This window comes from Embiotoca jacksoni, unplaced genomic scaffold (genome assembly GCF_022577435.1).
Source record: "Embiotoca jacksoni isolate LCO1_2020_lvr unplaced genomic scaffold, fEmbJac1.0.p SCAF_14, whole genome shotgun sequence".
In the NCBI taxonomy this organism is placed as follows: domain Eukaryota; kingdom Metazoa; phylum Chordata; class Actinopteri; family Embiotocidae; genus Embiotoca; species Embiotoca jacksoni.
Genome location: NW_027185274.1, coordinates 4851425 through 4870896, shown reverse-complemented (window position 1 = coordinate 4870896; position 19472 = coordinate 4851425). Strand labels below are relative to the sequence as shown.

General features: G+C 39.4%; 1 protein-coding gene across 1 annotated transcript in view; it reads right to left on the bottom strand.

Annotated features, from left to right (window-relative positions):
* The window catches only part of lsamp (limbic system associated membrane protein), a 433437-nt gene extending 414187 nt beyond the window's left edge, over positions 1-19250 (bottom strand). Inside the window, exon 1 of the mRNA XM_069147561.1 lies at positions 19070-19250. Within this exon, the coding sequence (XP_069003662.1) occupies positions 19070-19133 (64 nt within the window). The 5' untranslated portion in view covers positions 19134-19250. The remainder of the gene's footprint in view (positions 1-19069) is intronic.
* Positions 19251-19472: the final 222 nt, after the last annotated feature.

Here is a 19472-nt window from a genome sequence, read left to right as displayed (position 1 = left end):
TTATCACCTAAAGCTCCTTTCACAGTGAGCATGACATTTTTGACCTCACTGCACTGCAAAACACCCACTGATGCTGCTGTACCCTTCTTCCTTTGCAAAATCAATTTTCAATTTTAATATTACATTCTGGGTGTTTAAATGCCTTGACAAACCAAAGTAATTGGATTGTAATTCGCACTGAATGAAACAAAGAAATGCGGCTGTCAAAACAATTATACACAACAAATACCTACACAGGGAGAATGAAGCTAAGCAAAAAGTTGAGTTTTTGCATCAGGACAACAATGATCTTTGACAATATCCATAACAAATGCAAATGCAGGTCCTCTATATTTGTACCAGGCAATATTTACTGTTTGATCATAATGTCATAATGGACCCATTAACCAGTTATGTAGACACTACCAGATAAGCACCGGAACGGCTCTGTAGTCGGCTGCACAGACCACCACGAATGGCTACATTGGCCAACCAGTTTCAGAGGACAGAAGAGGAAACCTACACGTGTTTTAACTTACTTTTTGACTGCTTTACCCATGTAGGTCAGAACAACGCAAAAATGTTTTGCCCAAGAGGGACATCAATAGTCCCTCGCAAAACTACACTCAACTTTTGGCATTAAATCAATGTTGACTCTCTGGTTTCCAATTACACCACAAAACTAACTTTTATCCATCACGGCAGGGAATATATATTTCACTGAGTAATTATATACTAGTCAATATCATTACGCAGGTTGGAAAATACAACAACCGCAGCCAAAACTGTGGCAGTGGGTTTTTGCTTTTTGATCAACTTTCATTGGCTGCTGGTCTAAAGATAAGATGGCTTAAGGGAGTTGAAGGAGCTGGGCTCAACTTCTGGAGGGGTTTCCATCCACCCACAGTGCATCACACATATTCTACAACTGAACATCACCGAGAAACAAATTATAATACATGGTATATATTATGTTTTTATTATATATATAAAAAAAAAATTATATATATATATATATATATATACATACATATATATTTATATATGTATATATATGAGCAATAAACAGCCAATTTCAACCCTCAGGGCTACTTGCTAGAGAAACAATACCAAGATGAATCACACATGATTGGTCAGTCAGCTATGCAAATGCTGATAAACAGAGGACACAGTCAAGATAAAGAGGTGTTGGGAGCTTTGTTGCTGTGAGGCTGCACTAACTGGATCAAGATGTTTGATATTTATTTATTCTGCTAATTTAGCTTCCGTATTTCCTAAGGCCCATGTGAGGGGAATGATGTGAAGATGTGTGTATGTGTATACAGAATATGTGTGTATGATCACTGGACTGTGTGTGTAATGACCTTAATAAAGTTTTCATTGCAGCTTGAGGAGAGCGATGTTCGAGTGAAGTGAACAGGTAAGTGTCAGGCTGTGGACTGACTGCTAATATTATTATTACTGTATATTTCCTAACTGTCACACGCAGGCATTAGACAGCTGAACCCCTCATGACTGAAAGTGTGTGAGAGACGATTGACAGCTTGGAGGCTGCAGGAACGGACAGAAGAACCTCAGGTTGTGGACTGCCAGCTTTTTATAGAAACTGTCAAAGAAGACGCCTCATCAATCATCTGAGCTCTACTTTAGCGTGTCACTACCCATAAACAATAGCGACTGGTTATCCACAGTCACAGTGAACAGCAGCAACATGGCTGTCATTCATCTCATGTTGAAACGTTGCTGTGTTCATGATGTAATACTGTAAACCCATTACTGTGAAACAACAGCATTTCCGGAGTAGCAGTGATACATCATATGAAGCAGCTCTGACTACCGCTGATAAACCCTAATGTTGCACTGACAATTTTCATAGCACATTATATAAACTGTGATGAATGTGACATTGCTAACAAATGCTTCAGAGTGTTTGGTTTGGTTCAGAGTAACAACACACCATGAGTGCTTTATTCAAGTAAAACTGGTTAATGGAGCCGATCACTCAGTCAAGTCCACGTTAATTATGTCTTCAATCTAAACAATGTCTAATTAGCGCCTTCTCTGTTGATTATTCAAGACCAACCAATTTGTTGTTCACTAAGGTGTTCAATTATTTGATGTAAATTATTGTTCACCTTATGTGAAGAAAATAAATGAATCACTGTCAGAGAAACATGTTAAAGGAGGCTGAACCATTAGAAGAACAAAAGGTTACACAATTGTGTTTGACTGATGAAGTTCTGCTCTCTGGGAGTCTCCTGAATGATTCAGAGCAGCATCTGAGAGACGCTCACTGCCAATAAGTCTCCACTGGAGACTTCAGGAGAGAACAGAGGGCATGCATATCATTGAGATATCACACACATGATGCACACAACAAAAGATGCCACCGCAACTATGATTAATGATCATTTGAAGAGGGTTTTAAGGGAAACTAAAACCAAAAGCATCAATGAACTGCCAATATATTGGGACTGTGTTTTGTTCTGTTCTGAAATTACACACGCACACAAATGTGCGCACACACACACACACACACACACACACACACACAACAACAACAACAACAACAAAACACGAAGATAGCCATGTCTGGCAGGGTGCCATTAAAATCCTCCTGCAGGTGCTGCTACACTTGAATTGTGGAGCAGATGTTTTACACACACACACACACACACACACACACACACACACACACACACACACACACACACACACACACACACACACACAAACATAAGGCAGTGCTGATAAGCACCTGAGTAAACTGTTGTAATTATGACACTGATCTCGTAGTGTTTTTAAATTAATGGAATATAATAATTCAATATTGTCACAGCAAGCTGTCATAACACGCATCTCATTTTAACAATGGCTCACTTTGGTCCTATTCAAACACACACTTCCACTGCAATGCGAGTAATGCTGCGAAGATACTTGAGACCAAAGAGCCCTCTACAACAGGATAGACTGGGTATAGATCTTCAACAGACATTTTATCCAAAGTGATAAAGTTTCCCAATGTAGCACCCAGAAAAGTAAGAACTGTCAACAAGGACAACAAACAAACAAAAACAAAAACATAAACTTCCACAAGAGTGTGGAAAGTAGTTCAAACAAGGTGACAGCAGCAGTGGATAAATGTAACATAAGTGACATAATTAATATGTCTAACAGTGGATGTACAAAGTTTAAAAATTAGTCTTCAGATATTTCCTCCAGAGCATGGCATACAACCGTGTCTCTGTGGAGACTATGAGACTGTGTTAAATAATGTTTCATTAAATATAAATGAGTCTAAGCTGTTGCTATTTCTACAGACATTTGGTTTCATTATCTTTTATTGTCTATTAGTCTTGACAATAACAAGCATCAGGGCTTTATCTCTTGAGGAAGATTAGTGTGGGGATAACCAAGACAGTGGGGTGTAGTGTCCAGTGTAACGTTGACGCATCAACAACCGGAACTCAGTCTCTTCAGCATATTTGACATTTCGGAAGGTGAACTGCTGGTCGTCATTCTCCTCCACTTCAGCTGTATCTGTGTGTCACCGTTGCAACAGGAAACAACTACAACAATCTCAGAGCTAATAACCTATACGCTGAAAATGACAAGTTTTGATGAAGATGTGGATCATGCAATAAGGCAGGCCTGCTTGGTTTCCTTTTGGTCTTAAGTGGGAATTAAGAGATTTTAAAGCCATAGTGTGCCTACCCATGTGCAAATGTTTCACTAAAAAAAGTTCCACTACGATACTATTTTGCTGGGCTTCGTGCTGCCCAAGACAATTATGCTTGGTTTCAAGAAATACAACCGATCCAAAGCATTGTTTTTCACCAAATAACAACGATATATGGGTGCAGGCAGAACATTCTCCTGCACTGGCACAGTATGGTCCAAATAGGTCCAGCAATGAGAGACTAAGTAAACACGCATATATATCAGAGTTATGGCCTTTAGCCTTACATTTTTATTTGTCAGTCAAGAGGTTGATCAATTCTTCTAAATATTTCTAATATTAGCATACCTTTGAACAATGCCAGAGAACTGGAGTACAAAAAACACATATTTCGTGGTTGGCTGTTTTCTCTCAATTCATATGATATCATATTACTATGCTTCCCAACAGTAAAACCAGGCCACATTTTGTTCTTCCCACAGTTTGTTGAGTGTCAGTGCTGTGAAAAAAAAAAAAAAAAAAAAACTAGAGGCGGAAAGCTAGACTGCAGAGACAAACAAGTCAAAACAAAACCAACAAAAGCAATAAATCTTATCTCAGACGAAAGGCAGCCTTTCTGTCCCGAACAAAGTGTATGCCATCAAACACAGAGCCCCACCAAGAGGATTAGAGAGACTGTGTACCATTGCTGTACATCAGCCTGCCTTGACTGTCTAATTATGTAGCAATCAGTGGCTCCCTAATCTAATTCTGAAGCATCTTTCCTACTGGAGTGCATTAGGAGGTATTTGTGGCGGCGGCTGGTGGTGACGCATGACCCGACGAAGAAAGAAGATGCATTGGGAAGGGAGAGATGCCTGGTTTCACAAAGATACACTAATAGACTGCACTGATGTCAAAATGCATCTGTTGCTCAAATCTGTGTCGTTCTAAACTGTCCTAAGTAGGACTTATCTGCTATGAATTCTGGGTAGACAATTGTATATTTCAAACTAATCATAAATATATGGCGGACTGTGCCACTGCTTCAAACCACACAGCTCTGTTCACTCCAGCCGAAAACGTGGGCAGTAATCTGTGTAAATCCCACCATTGACAGGAGCTTCAAAGATGTTCAAAAAGATGGAATGAAAAGAAAAGCATTTAAAACAAATTACAACTAAACTGAAAGGCGACGACAAAGAAAAGCTTGGGGACACCACAAAAAATGTTGCTGAAGATCTACAGTACAGTACAGTACTACAAGAAGATAAACTATAGAAATATTTATACGCTTGCCTCCCTTACCCAGACATTCACACTCCAGTGGCCACAGAGCCACCATGCAAGGTGCTCACCTGCCATTGGGGACAACTTTGGGTCGACACCAGGGCAAGACACAGGAGGAATCGAGGACTGAACCACCGACCCTGCGATTAGTGGGTCTACCATCAGAGCCACAGCAAACTCGCATGACAGGAAAGAGCAGTTTTGTGGGTTAAGAGTGATACATCTCAGAGTATTGCTACTAACATCAGCCTACCGACCTGGCAGGGAGATAGAGGCACATGACAGCTAAGGGAAGATGGGTAATGTCAGGCAGTAGATATATTTTTATGGTTGCATTTAGTTTGTCAACGGTGAAAAAAAAAGAAGAGCTTTTTGGTAGTTTTTTTGGTATACTACTGTTAGCATGAGTCACGGATTGTTACCATGATAACACAGGGCATCGTTCAAATTTAGTATGGGTGTAGCGAAGCCAAATTCAAGACAGTGTTTATTTTCGTGAACGTGCTTAGTTTGCATTAGACTAATCTAGTAGTGAAATTTAGACACCTTCTAAGTAGGGTTGGGTATCTTTCAAAAATGTCCATACCTGTTTTAATACCTTGACTTCCATACCGGCTCCTACCTGATACTTTTTTCAATACCAATTTTATGAAATGGGTTTAAACAAGACAAAAAATACACTACACGTTGCAGTAAAACACTAACACTAGTCCTAAACATCTTTGTGAAACATGTCCCAGAGCTCCATCTTGGTGTTTCCATGGTGTGTGATCTGCAGGAGAGGCAGCCACTGTGTCAATACAATAAATGTGGTGTATGGCTGAAGGCGGGAGTAGATAAACTAGGATTTTATCATTTTCACACACATCAGCACATTCTGAAACTTAAATTGAGGTAAGTTGCAGACCTCTTCGTCTTCACAGTGTTAAACTGTATCACTCAGACCAATTCAAAGTACCTGACAACAACGAACAGATTATAGGGCTACATATGACGCACTCCTCTCGCTGAGCTCTGGGCTGTGGATATAAATGATGGAGGTCAGTTCTCAGGGATCAGACTCGCCACAAAAAAAACTGTCTTTAACAACAGTACTGTAAAGACAAATGATAGAGGTGGTCTCTGTATGGCTGAATGTGGAGTCTTATCTGATGCAAACAGATTCAGTGCAGGATAAATTTCACTCTTACCTGACAAAGAGAAGAATAGAGGAGTGCAGATTGTAAATACAGACACATTTCATGCATTTCCCACAATGATACACCTAATATATCATTTTTTTTTGGTCAGCTATGAAATACATTGAATATTTTCACTTTACATTTTGCTGAATGGTGCATTTAAGGTGTCCCAAGAGAAAACACAGTGAGGTAACATTTCTACAATTTGCTGATCTGTATAAAAATCTATTTAACACACACTGCTGTGAATTTATGCCTCTGTTTGAATTTACAGTTCTACTGCAAGATATATTTACTGCTACAAACACAGTGAGAGATGTCTAAGCTCTCAGAGGAGGCTTTTTCTACAGCAGCTACAGATGTTAAAACCACAGGAGGAATGAAAATCCGACAAACTCATTTTCTGCCAAAAGAAGACAATTATTCCTTCCTCAAATCTTTTCTTAACAAATGAGACCCGTAAGGCAAAATCAGACAAGTGTTACTCCTCCCAGCTGAACCCATGGGTGCATTGGATTTGATAACTACTTAGCATTGTGTGCTATGGTAGTGACTCCTCGTCAAACCCGTTGTGTCACAGGGAAGATGCAGAGAAGAAGTGACAAAACCCAATGAACTCAAACACACCACACTTCAGTGAATTTTACAGCAGACACTGATGAGACTGTATTCCCATTTTAGAATGACAACGGTCATAAATATTCAAAACTCACATTTCAATGTTAAGATTTTAGCGACACCTGTAACGTGTTAACAAGGTGTTAAATTATTTAATGTTTCATTTATGCAAAAATATGTAACAGATATTGTTAGATTTAGAAATCTGTTTGGCCAAATATGTGTTTAACAGTGTTGTGGTTTATTAATCTCAAATTTCTGAAAACATTTAAGTTACACCATTTCAGGACACAGCAGTTTATGATTGAGCCATGTCACTAAAGGACATGGGTGAAGAGGTACGAGAGACATATTTTAATTGTTAGGGAAACCCCTGATGAGTGAGGACATAATGATGCAAAATAAGACGTAGTTTGGCCAAATTAGGATCATCACATATCCTCACCCCCTCAAGTCATATTGCACAAAGTCATTACCAACCTCTGTGGGGTGGTTCAACTCATTTCTGATAAACAATTTCAAAGAAAGTGCCTTTTTGATTGATGAAAAGAGTGCATCCACCCTGTGCAAAGTCTAATTGAAAATCACCAGTGTAAAATAATATATATTCATTAAGTGTTGATTAAACAATAAGCCTCATGTATGAGAAGGCGTGTTTCCTGAATTACTGCCCCGGGTTAGTTTTATGCGCAAAACCACTTGATTAAGGTTAATAAAATATGATGGTTTGGGTTGAAATGATGACTTGAAATGTTGTAGGTCAAAGTTACAATGCCATTAAAGTTATGCAAGCATTGTTATCAAAGCAACAGTAAACATAGTTTAACAAAAACTGTCCCAACGTGGTTGGAAATGGGAGGTGAACACCCAACCTAACGAGGAAAAATTCACATTTTATAGACTTCATCTGAAATTTATCTTTTCTTGCATTGTTGTTATTTATACGATCACTGGAGGTCGCTTAACTTTAAATTAGAAATGGAAATTCCAAGCAAAAAACTATTCACCCTTGACCACCGCCCGCCTGACTGCCTAGCTGCACGTACAGAAAAAGAGAAGGAGGAACTCACTTGCACAGTTAACTCCGGCTCAAAAAATGCTATCTAACTTATAAAACCCTTGCCTTGGATAAAGCTGAAGGGAAGCATGCATTTAGCTTCATCTTTGAGATGAATGCCGTTGCTTGTGCTTGCACGCCCGACATCCAACTCAATCCATCTGGCTATTGATTATTTATCAGTGGACTGTGTTAGACTGATGATCTGCTAATTTAACTTGCGGAGTTTTCCCTGCATCTCAATAGTTTGCACATTCATACTGTTGTCATGTTCGGTCATTAAAATTAAAAAAGAAAAAAAAAAAAAGTTATATTAGTAGCAGACCATATCTGTGAATAACATAGTCATTGACTCCAAACAGTGATCAGTAGCCTCCCTGTGGTGACTGAGATTTCCACCTAGAAATTAAAACCATTAAACCTTCTATTATCACTACTGAATAACTCCAAATTATATGTCTGAAGATTTCAAAATTTAAATACCGACTGACTGAGAAAATGATGAAATAATGGAACTGCAGTAAGATGATTTGACAATTTGGCAAAAAACCACTAACATTACCAGCGGTGGAAATTACTGTTATTAAAGACTGATGAACTCAAAACTATTGTCACTAGCACCTGTAGCATCATTCTAATCTGAACTAAAATTAATTCTGAGCAAATCCAAAATGAATACAAACTTTTAAAAACAACAAAAACAAATCCGGTAAATTATCCATGCATATTCTAAAGCAGATCAGGACATCAGGGGGAGGAAATGTGCATCAAAAAATAAGTTTGACAGCAGAGGTATGAAGCCGAGGAATGACACATATTTGGTTTCCATAAAATCCTCCCTGAGGCTTGCTCATGTCTCCAAACTCCTCTGCAGCATTTCAAACTCCTGGCTTTGGGAGAAAATGAACACTGTGTCTGTCTGCTATCCATCTTCATCCAACCTTTTCTCCCTCGTGTCATTTCATTCCTCTACTTCCATACGTGGGATGTTAGGCCCTCCAGCCAAAAAGCCCAAGAGAGAACAAGCCCTCTTTACGTCAGACAAAGACATTGTTGTCTGGGGGTAGATGAAGCTTCTCATAAAGCTGTTAGCCACAACTGAGTGGTTGGATAAATCAAATATAAATATGTTTAACATCAGAGACTCACAGTCTGGTACAAACCGAATGAATCACAGAATAGGTCTGATGCTATGTTCAGAGGCTGGGATGGAAATCACAGGAGAACCTCTCACCAAGCCTAAACACACAGTCTAGAGCAAATTAGTCAGGGAGAATTACTCAACTGACAGCAGGTAAAAACAGGTTAAACCTAAGATGATTTGCTTTAGGGTCCTTGGTACACATAATATTAAAATGGCAAATGGTAAATTTATAAAAGGTATGGAGAGTACATAAGGGGACAATCATGAAAGAGGTCTGGATTGTGGCTGGCTGATTGAAAGGACAATCAGCGTGTCAGGTGTGGTGTTATACAGTTCAGCAAAAACAGAGTAGGGAATATGAAGTGACAAAGGAAATGATAGAGGGTGGGTGGGTCACATGCTGGTCCACACTTTAAGACATTATATGGGAATGATTTGCAAAAAATACAGTACCACTTTAGTAACTAAACCCAGAATTTGAGCCAAATCATTTCTGGATCTATAATGGTAATATACATAATATACTGTAAGGTAATCTGTTGTCCTGCATATAACACTGGCAAATATGACGGGCCTGTCATCATGGCCAGTCCAATTTCAATTATATTTTTTTTCTTGATTATGTTTTCTAAGATAAAGCTTCCTTTTTATTTTTAATGTCAATCAACACAACACATATCAACATCTGTGCCACTAAACACATTCTGTTTTCAGCTCAGGGTGAATTTGCATTTTTCCATTATTTCTACAGTATTTTGTACTGAAAGTGCTATTAAACTAGAATCATTGCCTTGTGGTTGTATTCCTCCATTATCCACTCAAGTAGCCGTTTCCAGCCATAGCCGTCCAAACTCAGGTGATATATGTAGTAAAGACTCTGAAGGAATTGTTAATGTATTAACATGCTTTGCTAAAGAAGTGGATTGCAAAAGCTGATCCAACAGTAGTTAGTGGATGCTTCATAGACATCTTCAATCCTGACAATACAGAAATTCCACCACAGTTTTTAAATGGGAACCCAAGATGAGTGGCATCGATTCAGCATCTGACGTAAATGAAGTTGACCTCTTGTTGTTATCATTTAACAATCTTATCCGTTTAGATATTTATGTTAAATGTTGTCATTATATAAATTATCGAGTTCCAGCCAAATAATGTGTTTTATGGGGTCCCAGTATCCTTTGAACACCAAACTGTAAATATTTCATCATTGAGGCGAAGTGAACATTTGTGCCAAATTTAAAGCAATTCCATTAAGCTGTTCCTGTGATATCACCCTCAAGAGCATGGGTCAATGTGAGATGACAATAAACTTGACCTTTGACCCCCACTATCTAATTCATATCCTTGAATCCAACTGAATATTTGTCATACATTTGAAAAAAAAAAAAAAACTCAAGCCATTCCAGAGATATTACATTCACAATGGGAAATGGATGTGATGTCACAGTGACCTTGACCTTTGACTACCAACTTGAATCATTTGTCATTGAGGCATAATGAATACTAAAATATGTTCTGAAACACACAAGGTCCTGCACAAATGTAGACACACTTCTCAAGTTAATATCACGACACTTGTGCCTCTAGAGATGCATTGTTGTATATAACAACTTTGAATCCAAACAGAGCCACAGCCCAGCCTACGCAGGTACACACAATGGCTCATTCATGGTTTAACTTGATGTCTTTTACATAATGTAATGAGACGGACACCTTGTCAGGGAACTCACTGAACCGATAGTGGGAGGCAGGACACATTAAACATGGAAGAAAAAAAAAGAAGAAAAACATTTAGGTTTTGCTTAGTTTAGTTTAGTTTATTTATTATTATTTATCTTATTTTATTGTATAGAATGTGCATTTTTTTTTTTATGCTGCTGTAACACAATAATTTCCCTATGTGGGATTAATAAAGTATCTATCGACCGACCGATCGACCAACCTACTGACCTACCTACCTACCTACCTACCTACCTACCTATCTATCTATCTATCTATCTATCTATCTATCTATCTATCTATCTATCTATCTATCTATCTATCTATCTATCTATCTATCTATCTATCTACTAGTCCATATTAAAATTGATTAGTTTAAGGAGGACATAAAATGTATTTATTTTTTTTAATCTATAACCGATTATGTGGAAAAAAAATTAAATTGTGATAGTCCAACCTGTTTTGTTTTTTTTAACCCAGGGCATCAAACACTGCCATTTTGTCAAAGCTATTGGCAAAAGAAAGATAAGCACAAGGTGCCCTTTGGCTTCAGCACAGCAACCATCCAGGTCGAAGAATGAAGTCATGTGACGGAGCAGAGTGGGAGATTCATGGTAGATGGATGGAACAAACACAGGATTCAAACATATTTGTATTTGAATAAAATTACCTGTTTTAACCCAAATAATGAGCTTTTCCAAATCCTAACCAAGTAATTTTGGTTCCTAAAACTAATCAAATTGCAACTCTGTCAAAATTAAACCAAACAATGATATTTTCCTTAACCTAACCGCATCATTTGGTGCCTTAACCTGAAGTCAGCTTGTGCCAATCTCAGAGAACCCAGTGGGTTTTGACCAAATTACGTATTTGACACTTGTTTTGCACTTATTCTCTCAAGTGGGAAATCATCAATTAGTGATAAGTAAATTAATTTAGGAAAAATCCTCCCACATTGATACAAACCAATTTCTAATAAAGTTGGGACCCTGTGTACAATTTAAATAAAACCAAATGTAATGATTTGCAAACCATATAAACCCATATTTAATTGAAAACAGAACAACATATACAATATTAAAACGGAGACATTTTATAGTTTTATGAAGAATAGATGCTCATATTGAATTCCGTGGCAGCAACACATCTCAAAAAAGTTGTGACAGGAACATCTTTACCACTGTGAGTACCTCCCCCCCCCTTTTTTTTTTTTTTTTTTAACAACAACACTGTAAACGTTTGAGAACTGAGAAGACCAGTTGCCGGAGTTTTGAAAGTGATATATTGTCCCATTATTGCCTGACATAGGATTGCAGCTTCTAAACAGTTCAGGACCTTCTTTGTGGTATTTTCCGTTGATGATGTGCCAAATGTTTTCAATGGGTGACAGGTCTGCACTGCAGGCAGGCCAGTTTAGCACCTGGATACTTCTACTACGGAGCCATGCTGTTGCAATATGTGCAGAATGTAGTTTTGCTGTAATAAGCAAGGCCTTCCCTGGAAATTCAAAATAAGCTAATATTTTCCATAATAAGCCAACAACAACAGTTTCAACAATTGATATGTTGTCTTTGGTATATATCAATTAAATATGGATTTACATGATTTGCAAATCATCCCATTCGATTTTGATTTTGATTTTTACACAGCATCGAAACGTCTTTGGAAACCGGGCTGTGTATTGCACTCAGCTTCAGTCAAACTTTGACTGCATTACTTTCACTACTCTGCGATCTTACATAAAACTGTCGGTGAGTGTGTGCGTGGTGTGCTTGTTCCTCAGTGTGCTAGTTGTTGCTTGTGCAGACAGACATCATTAAGGTGCTTGACAGCATCAATCTGAACTGATGGGACACCCATAGCGGATGTAGGAGGGCTATAAAAGACATCTCAAACGACACACATACTGCCTTTCGCTCTTCTCTGACAGTCTATGATCCCGTCGTCTCTGCTGACAGACAGCCTGACTCAAGCATTTTCTCCTTCACCCGCTCCATCCGCAAAGAATTCAGTACTCTGGCAGTGCTGTTCAAATATTGGCTGAAAGCTAACTCTGCTCTCAAGAGACTCCGCAAATGTGTGTGTGTGTGGGTGTCCTCTAACTCTGGCCTGACTGCGGTCCTGCAGATCCAGACAGAGCCACGGTAAAATCTCTGTCCGCCCACCCAGTACCACCAGCAGTGCACTCCAAACAAAATCGAATTTGGCATGTCTGCACAGACAATTGCAAGTTAAACTAATCACGGCAGTTGGCTTTGATCACTACAGCATGTGCACAGTGTCCAGCAGAATTTGCAACAGACTTGTTCACAAACATGGGATCAATTCATGTCCATCTCTGACCATTTTTTTTAATTTTTTTTTCTCGCCACTGCAACTCCTGAGCTCCATAATCTGCTGTGGGGCATCATTAAATTAACAAACCTGCAGATATTACATTCACCAGAATTTATGATTACGACAGATTCTATTTCACTTGAATAATACTGTTAGCATCGGCCCTTAAATCTCCTTTGTAAACATCTTAATCCACTCATCATCCCCCCAAAAAAAGTGACATAATCATTCAAAGGATGCATGACCCTATAACAGAGGTGCTCTTCTCAACTGGATTACCTGTCTGAATGAAGAATTAACAGAAAGTGAATATGTGGATGTGTTTTAATGGGTAAACACTTAAGCCAAGGAAAAAGCTTAAATCTTGTAATCCTATAATGCCGTCTAGTCTCACCTCTGATTTTTATTGACTCCTCAGTATAGACACAAACATCCAGAAATGTATTGGTTCAATGCCACAGAGAAACACTGTCAGCACCGATGTTTGCTGACAAAGAAACAGTGTCAATAAATGAAATGTTATATCGTGCTTAGGTGAAGTTATTTTATATTTTGTTGTTGTTATTATTTCTTTTTTGTTGTTGTTTTTGAACAATCATTGTCTCTGTTCTCTTGTCTCTGTCCAGTGTATTTTGATCATGGAATAAAGGGAGATAAAAGGAGCATCTCTCCATTTCGAAACTCACAACCATGAGATACATCAATCTTAATCATTTCTGTCACTGTAGTTGTTTTGCCTTTGTGCTACATGATAGCTTAGTTTTATATTGCCAGACCCTGGAGAAGCTGCAGTAGACATCATGATCTGTGCTACATTAGCAGTTAATATGTCAATTACAAGCAGCAGGTACTCGTAAGAAGCACCCTGCATGCAATCACAGCTGAATAGAGGATGCCACTTTGTTGTCAGTCTTACTGTCACGTACAGAAGGAGGATTCATTTATGCATAGTCTATTTACACAGCAAGTTATTCACCACAGCCTGGTTCTGTTTCATGCTTGATTGTTTCCGTTTCATGCATAAATGTGACAGTAGAATAAAGCAGGGGGCGACATTATGGTTATTAAACAGCCACAATTTGACCGTATTGAAATGGGACACACACAAGAAAGGAATAGAATAAAAGGAATTCATGAATAGGTTAATTTCTTCCACATTATGCTCTTTCTTTGATGAGTAATGGGAAGCAGAACCAACATTAATATTGTTGTAGGTATCAATACAGCCCGAAGCACATCCCTATGTGAGTAAAAACTGCTGCTCAAATCCTAAACCTTTCAGTACTGACCCTCTGTTCAGAAACAACTACAGATACAGAAGGGTTAAACTGTGTCTATTGTGTAAATGAATTGGCAAAAATATCGAAATCCATTAAGGTTAAATCTTGAATTCAGGGTCAGACTGTCGAAGCTGACTTCTACTGTGAGATCCTGAGGCATCTGGGGGAAAACATTAGGCGCAGATGACATGATCTGTGGCACGATGGCACTTTGGTTCTCAAACGGTCACAGAAAGATTCTCGCCCACAGCAACACAACCTCCCACTAGCCGGATTTGGCTCCCCGTGACTTCTTTCTGTCCCCCAAAATGACGTTTAAGCTGAAGAGTCGTCATTTTGACACTGTGGAGGAGATCCAGCGCAGATGGTGCCTGACGAACTTACAGAATGGGACTTTCAGGGAACGTTCCAAGCATGGCAGGCGTGCCGGGAGCGCTGTATCGCTGCACAAGGAGACGACTTTGAAAGGGATAGCATTCACATTTAAATACTGTAACTGTTCATCCCCGTGTGAGAACTCTTGAGCTTTGAACGTAAAAAAAACAACATCTTGAGTTGACATTTCCCCATCTAAAAGAGCTTTAATATCCATCATCCTGGACCACAGACGACAAACAGCAGATCCAAAATTATTATATATAACCAATGTAAGAATACTGTACAGCAGAACATAATATTTTGAATGAGCTCACACTGGTGTGGTATTAAGTAATCTGCAGTTTATAGCTTAGTTCCGTAGTGTGCAACATATTTAAAGTTTAACTCATGTTTCACTATAAATAGCCCATTTATCTAATCAGATAAATACCAGTATCATAAATTATGCATCGTGTGAGCTTCTCCACACAGAGCTGCAGTCATTCATAATTACACATTACATCAATAAGTACGTATTAGAATACGTATATGCAGCTTCAGGGCATTGTGAATTGTCATTAAAGAAATGCTTAAACAACATAGGGCAACAAAAACAGCAATTGTGCACATGATTACCCACCATACACACATAAATTGTCCACGTTAATCCTCTGGGGTACTGGTATTGTTTCCATTATACAGTTGCCTTAAATCGCTTGCCATATTGAGGGGGGTATGACTTCAGTTAGGGCTGCAGCATTATAAACACCATCTCGATGCATACCTCTCGACAATGGTATCTCTAAATGACAGTGATTCTGATGCATTTTCATCTGGGACATCATCTGCATCACAACACGCACTTCTATGTTCTCCCTCAATTAATGACAACACAGCATTACACCACATGAGAGTAGGTAGTCCAACATCAGGTTCCTTTCCTTCTGTAGCAGGTAAATGAAGGTATTAAACATTTATATTAAAAAAAAAAAAAAAATTGTCTCAATTCTATGCAAGAAAATCATTATACTCTTTTTTTTTTTTTTATCCAGAATCACACAGCCCTAACTGCAGTAATGTTGGGTAAAAGTAGGTAATATGTAATATTAGAAAATAGGTAAAACAAATCCAAGATAATGTAAATGTCGGAGATTTAGTTCATTTTTTCAACACAGATTAAGAAAAAAAAAACGAGGTGGTTGATTTTGTTAAACTTCTAGTTCAAGGACTCAAAAGCATTGGATTGATTTTGTCGTTTTTCATGATTTGTTATGCTGGTGAAATGATGCCTCTTTACCACAGACTTTAGTGGAAAAGCATGCACCCCCAGGCAACCACAGAAACACCCTATATACCGAATTATTGCCACTCTTTCTACCAAATGATGTCTGTTTGCAGCCAAATTACAACAGACCTGATCAGCAATGCCAAGAGCGAGATAACCTTAATTTTGTTTTAATGAGAATTGACAAAAGAGGTCTCAATATGTGGGAGAAGAGTGAGCTCACTTGCCTCTTGAAATCAAAGAAATGTGTTTCAGCGGGTAAGAGATACGATAACAGACAGCTGAACAGCCTGAAACCTGTGGACACAAATAATTTATCTGAAAACCACCACCAGAGTCCGAGGAGTGTCCAGCTTCAATGACAGATACATTTCTCTCACTCAAAATCAGCCATGAAGTCCTCTGACGCCAAAGAAAACACATCCTCTGTTTGCATGATTCTGTTGTCAGGGATTCTCAGCTCACCGAGGCCAGAGCGCCAACCACCAAAAGATGTCAGAACCACTGAGGCGCAACTTTTACAGCACATTATCTGGTAAGACCTGCAGCCGAGGGGAGGAAGATGAGGATGTAAAAACCAGCAAACATGAAGAAATAAGACTGACAAGCATGTCCCACTATTGTAGTACAAATACATGCTGATGCATTGACAAGGGAAGTAATAAGCTTATGCTATTTCTGGTCACAACCTTGGCAGTGATTGTATGACAAAACAAAGGAGACGACTGTTTTATTCAAATGTCCTTTCATAAAATATGATCCATTTCCAAGGCTCGTTAAAGCTCTTTGAAAGCTCGTTTCTTGTGTCGTGTTGATATGAGGGAGTAATAAATGAGTTTTTAAAGCCTCTTACTTTATTAAACACAACCACTTACAGACCCCCTGCAGTACTGTGTTTGAAGAGACACAAATGTTTTGTATTTGCATAAAGGGAGCTTGTATTTATTTATTTATTTGCTCAATTGAGTGAAGAAAATAAATGGGGGAACCAAACCCAGCGGTAGTGATGATTTATAATTCAGCTGGCCTTGTTAGCGGGAGACAGAGTAGGTTGGATAGTGATCCACCTTCATGATTAAAAAGTAACGGTTAACATAAGTTAACTACTTAAGAAAGAAGATGAGCTGATTACATTATTAAAGGGTAAATATTCACATTAAATGCCAAGTTTGCATTTGCTGCACACGACTTTATTATTGGCCACCATTTAAAACGGGTTTATCTAATTCCCTAGTTCATCATTTTCACTTTGAAAAGCAGCAAACAGGGTCGACGTTTAGATCAATTGAAGTCAGAGCAGATGACAAGTTGAAAGAAGCTCCACAGTGAGAGGGGCATCGCTGTTCTCCTCAGAGGCAACAACGGCTCAGCCAGCACTTAATGATTTTACCAGCTGTCATGTGGACACAGCACTGGAAAAATGATTGCAGGATAGACGTAAACAAAGAAAAAGATGATAGCTTCAAATCACAAGAGATATGAGATAATGGAGGACAGAGTAATAGAAGAAACAGGGGCAGTCACGAGGTCATAAGTAGGTGGAGTGGGAGACGGAGAGAGAAGGTCATGAGTGAAGTAATGAGAGAAAAGTTCCAAGCGGACTGAATATACAAATCTTAACGATGAACCTGGATTTTTTTTTTTTTTTTTTTTTTTTTTGCCCAACAATCCTTGCAAGTGACTAGCTGGAAAACACAATTGGACCAAAGTATGAAGTCTGTCCGAGTCCATAATCAAATTTAATAACAATATCATTACATTACATTTGGCTGACGCTTTCATCCAAAGCGACTTACAACACACCGATGGTACACCATCGGGAGCAATTATTTTACGGTTCAGTGTCTTGCTCAAGGACACTTAGGCATGTGGACAGGAGGAGCTGGGATCGAGCCACCAGCCTTCCAATTAGTGTGCAACCCACTCTACCAACTGAGCTACAGCCTCCCTTATCATAGTTTTTCTAGGAGTATGTCCAGGCGTTTCAAAAAATAAATGCCATTTGGAGACATAACAAGTGGCATGCTGGAAAATGTCATTCATATAAAAGAGACCGCATCAAACTATATACAACAAGACATACGGAAATCATGAAGTTTGTACAGTGACGAGTCATTATTGGAGTATAGTTTATCTGACTTGAATTCAAAATGAACAGAGCTCATCTCTGTTGTTCACAAAGATAAATCTTGAGTGCCGTATTTCTCATTTTTATATTTGGTTGTCGTTTATATTGAAATACAGACAGTCAGAAGCATGTACAGTCCAGCCAAACAGAACTCAAATAACTACGGAGCATTTTTGTCTGACATGTCAGCCAGCACGTGTCTTGGTTTCAACAGAGCAGAGATTTACCTGCTCTGACTCACTGACTTAATGTGAGCACTCACAGTTAAGTGTTACATGGTGGGTTTTGTTGACTTTTCCTACAGCCATAATCCCTCTTGCTCACGAAATATGGTTTTAACTTCTGTTCCTTTCTTCTTCTTTTTTTTATTCTTTGTCCATCCACATTCACCTCACAGACACCTCCACACGTATTGGCTCCTTACCAGCATGAGAGCAGTGGCAAAGATAATATCAATCGTAAAAGTGAAAGCAGATGTGTTTAAAGATGCTTCAAGTAGAATTGGAACTACAACTGAGAGACTAATTTACACAGACACTTGCGCACGAACATCTCACGAGAGAAACCAGCCTCCTGAAATAACTCCAACTGTTGAGCTGACAGACCAGCAGCCTTCCACATGTTTCCGCACTTCTCCACTACTGTGCTGAGAAGAGCCTCTGGAGCTGTCAGCTGCACCATCAGCCTCCAGTGTCGCTCTCCTCTGTGTCCCACACCGCTACTGTACTTGGAGACCGCCGTCAGCTGAGCGCGGCTCCACTCATCGCTAACTTTATTTAGAGCAAACTGTGCTCCACTGGAACAGAAGAAGTCAGAGGCGTCACTGCGAGGACTGCACACCTCACCTCTCTGCCATGTCAGGTGTTTCCTGGAGCAGAAGTCACCTCACATACCTCCGCAACTCGAGTCTGCGTCGGACGCACCGACGCACATTAGACACCCCGCTGGAGATGTTATTTCCCCCTCAACTCCGGCTGTTTCCTAATGGGAAACGTCAGGACATGACATGCAAAAGAATGAAACGATCCCTTGCCTTGAAATCCAAAGAGGAAAGCGACGCCGGTGATCCACACGGTGTGTATCCAGAAGTAACGCATGGTGCCCTTTAAGTCGCAGCTCCGCGCTCCTCCAGACGAAGCTCCGTCTCCAGCGGTTAGTTTCCAGAAGAGAAAGCGCTGCAGATGAAGCCGAGCCGAGGATGAACTCCCAGTCTGAACACGAGAGCTGGAGACTCTGACACTGCTTATTCTGCTGCTACTGCTGCTGCTTTCACACGGACATTAGCGACCCCTACCGATGCTCTTACCGACAGATAAAGTGTGTGTGTGTGTGCGCGCGCGTGTGCGTGCGTGCGTGCGTGTGTGGGAGGGGAGGGGAGGGGAGGGGGGTTCCTCTCCGTCTGTGTGTGGTCAGTAAAAACTGCATTTCGTGGTTCA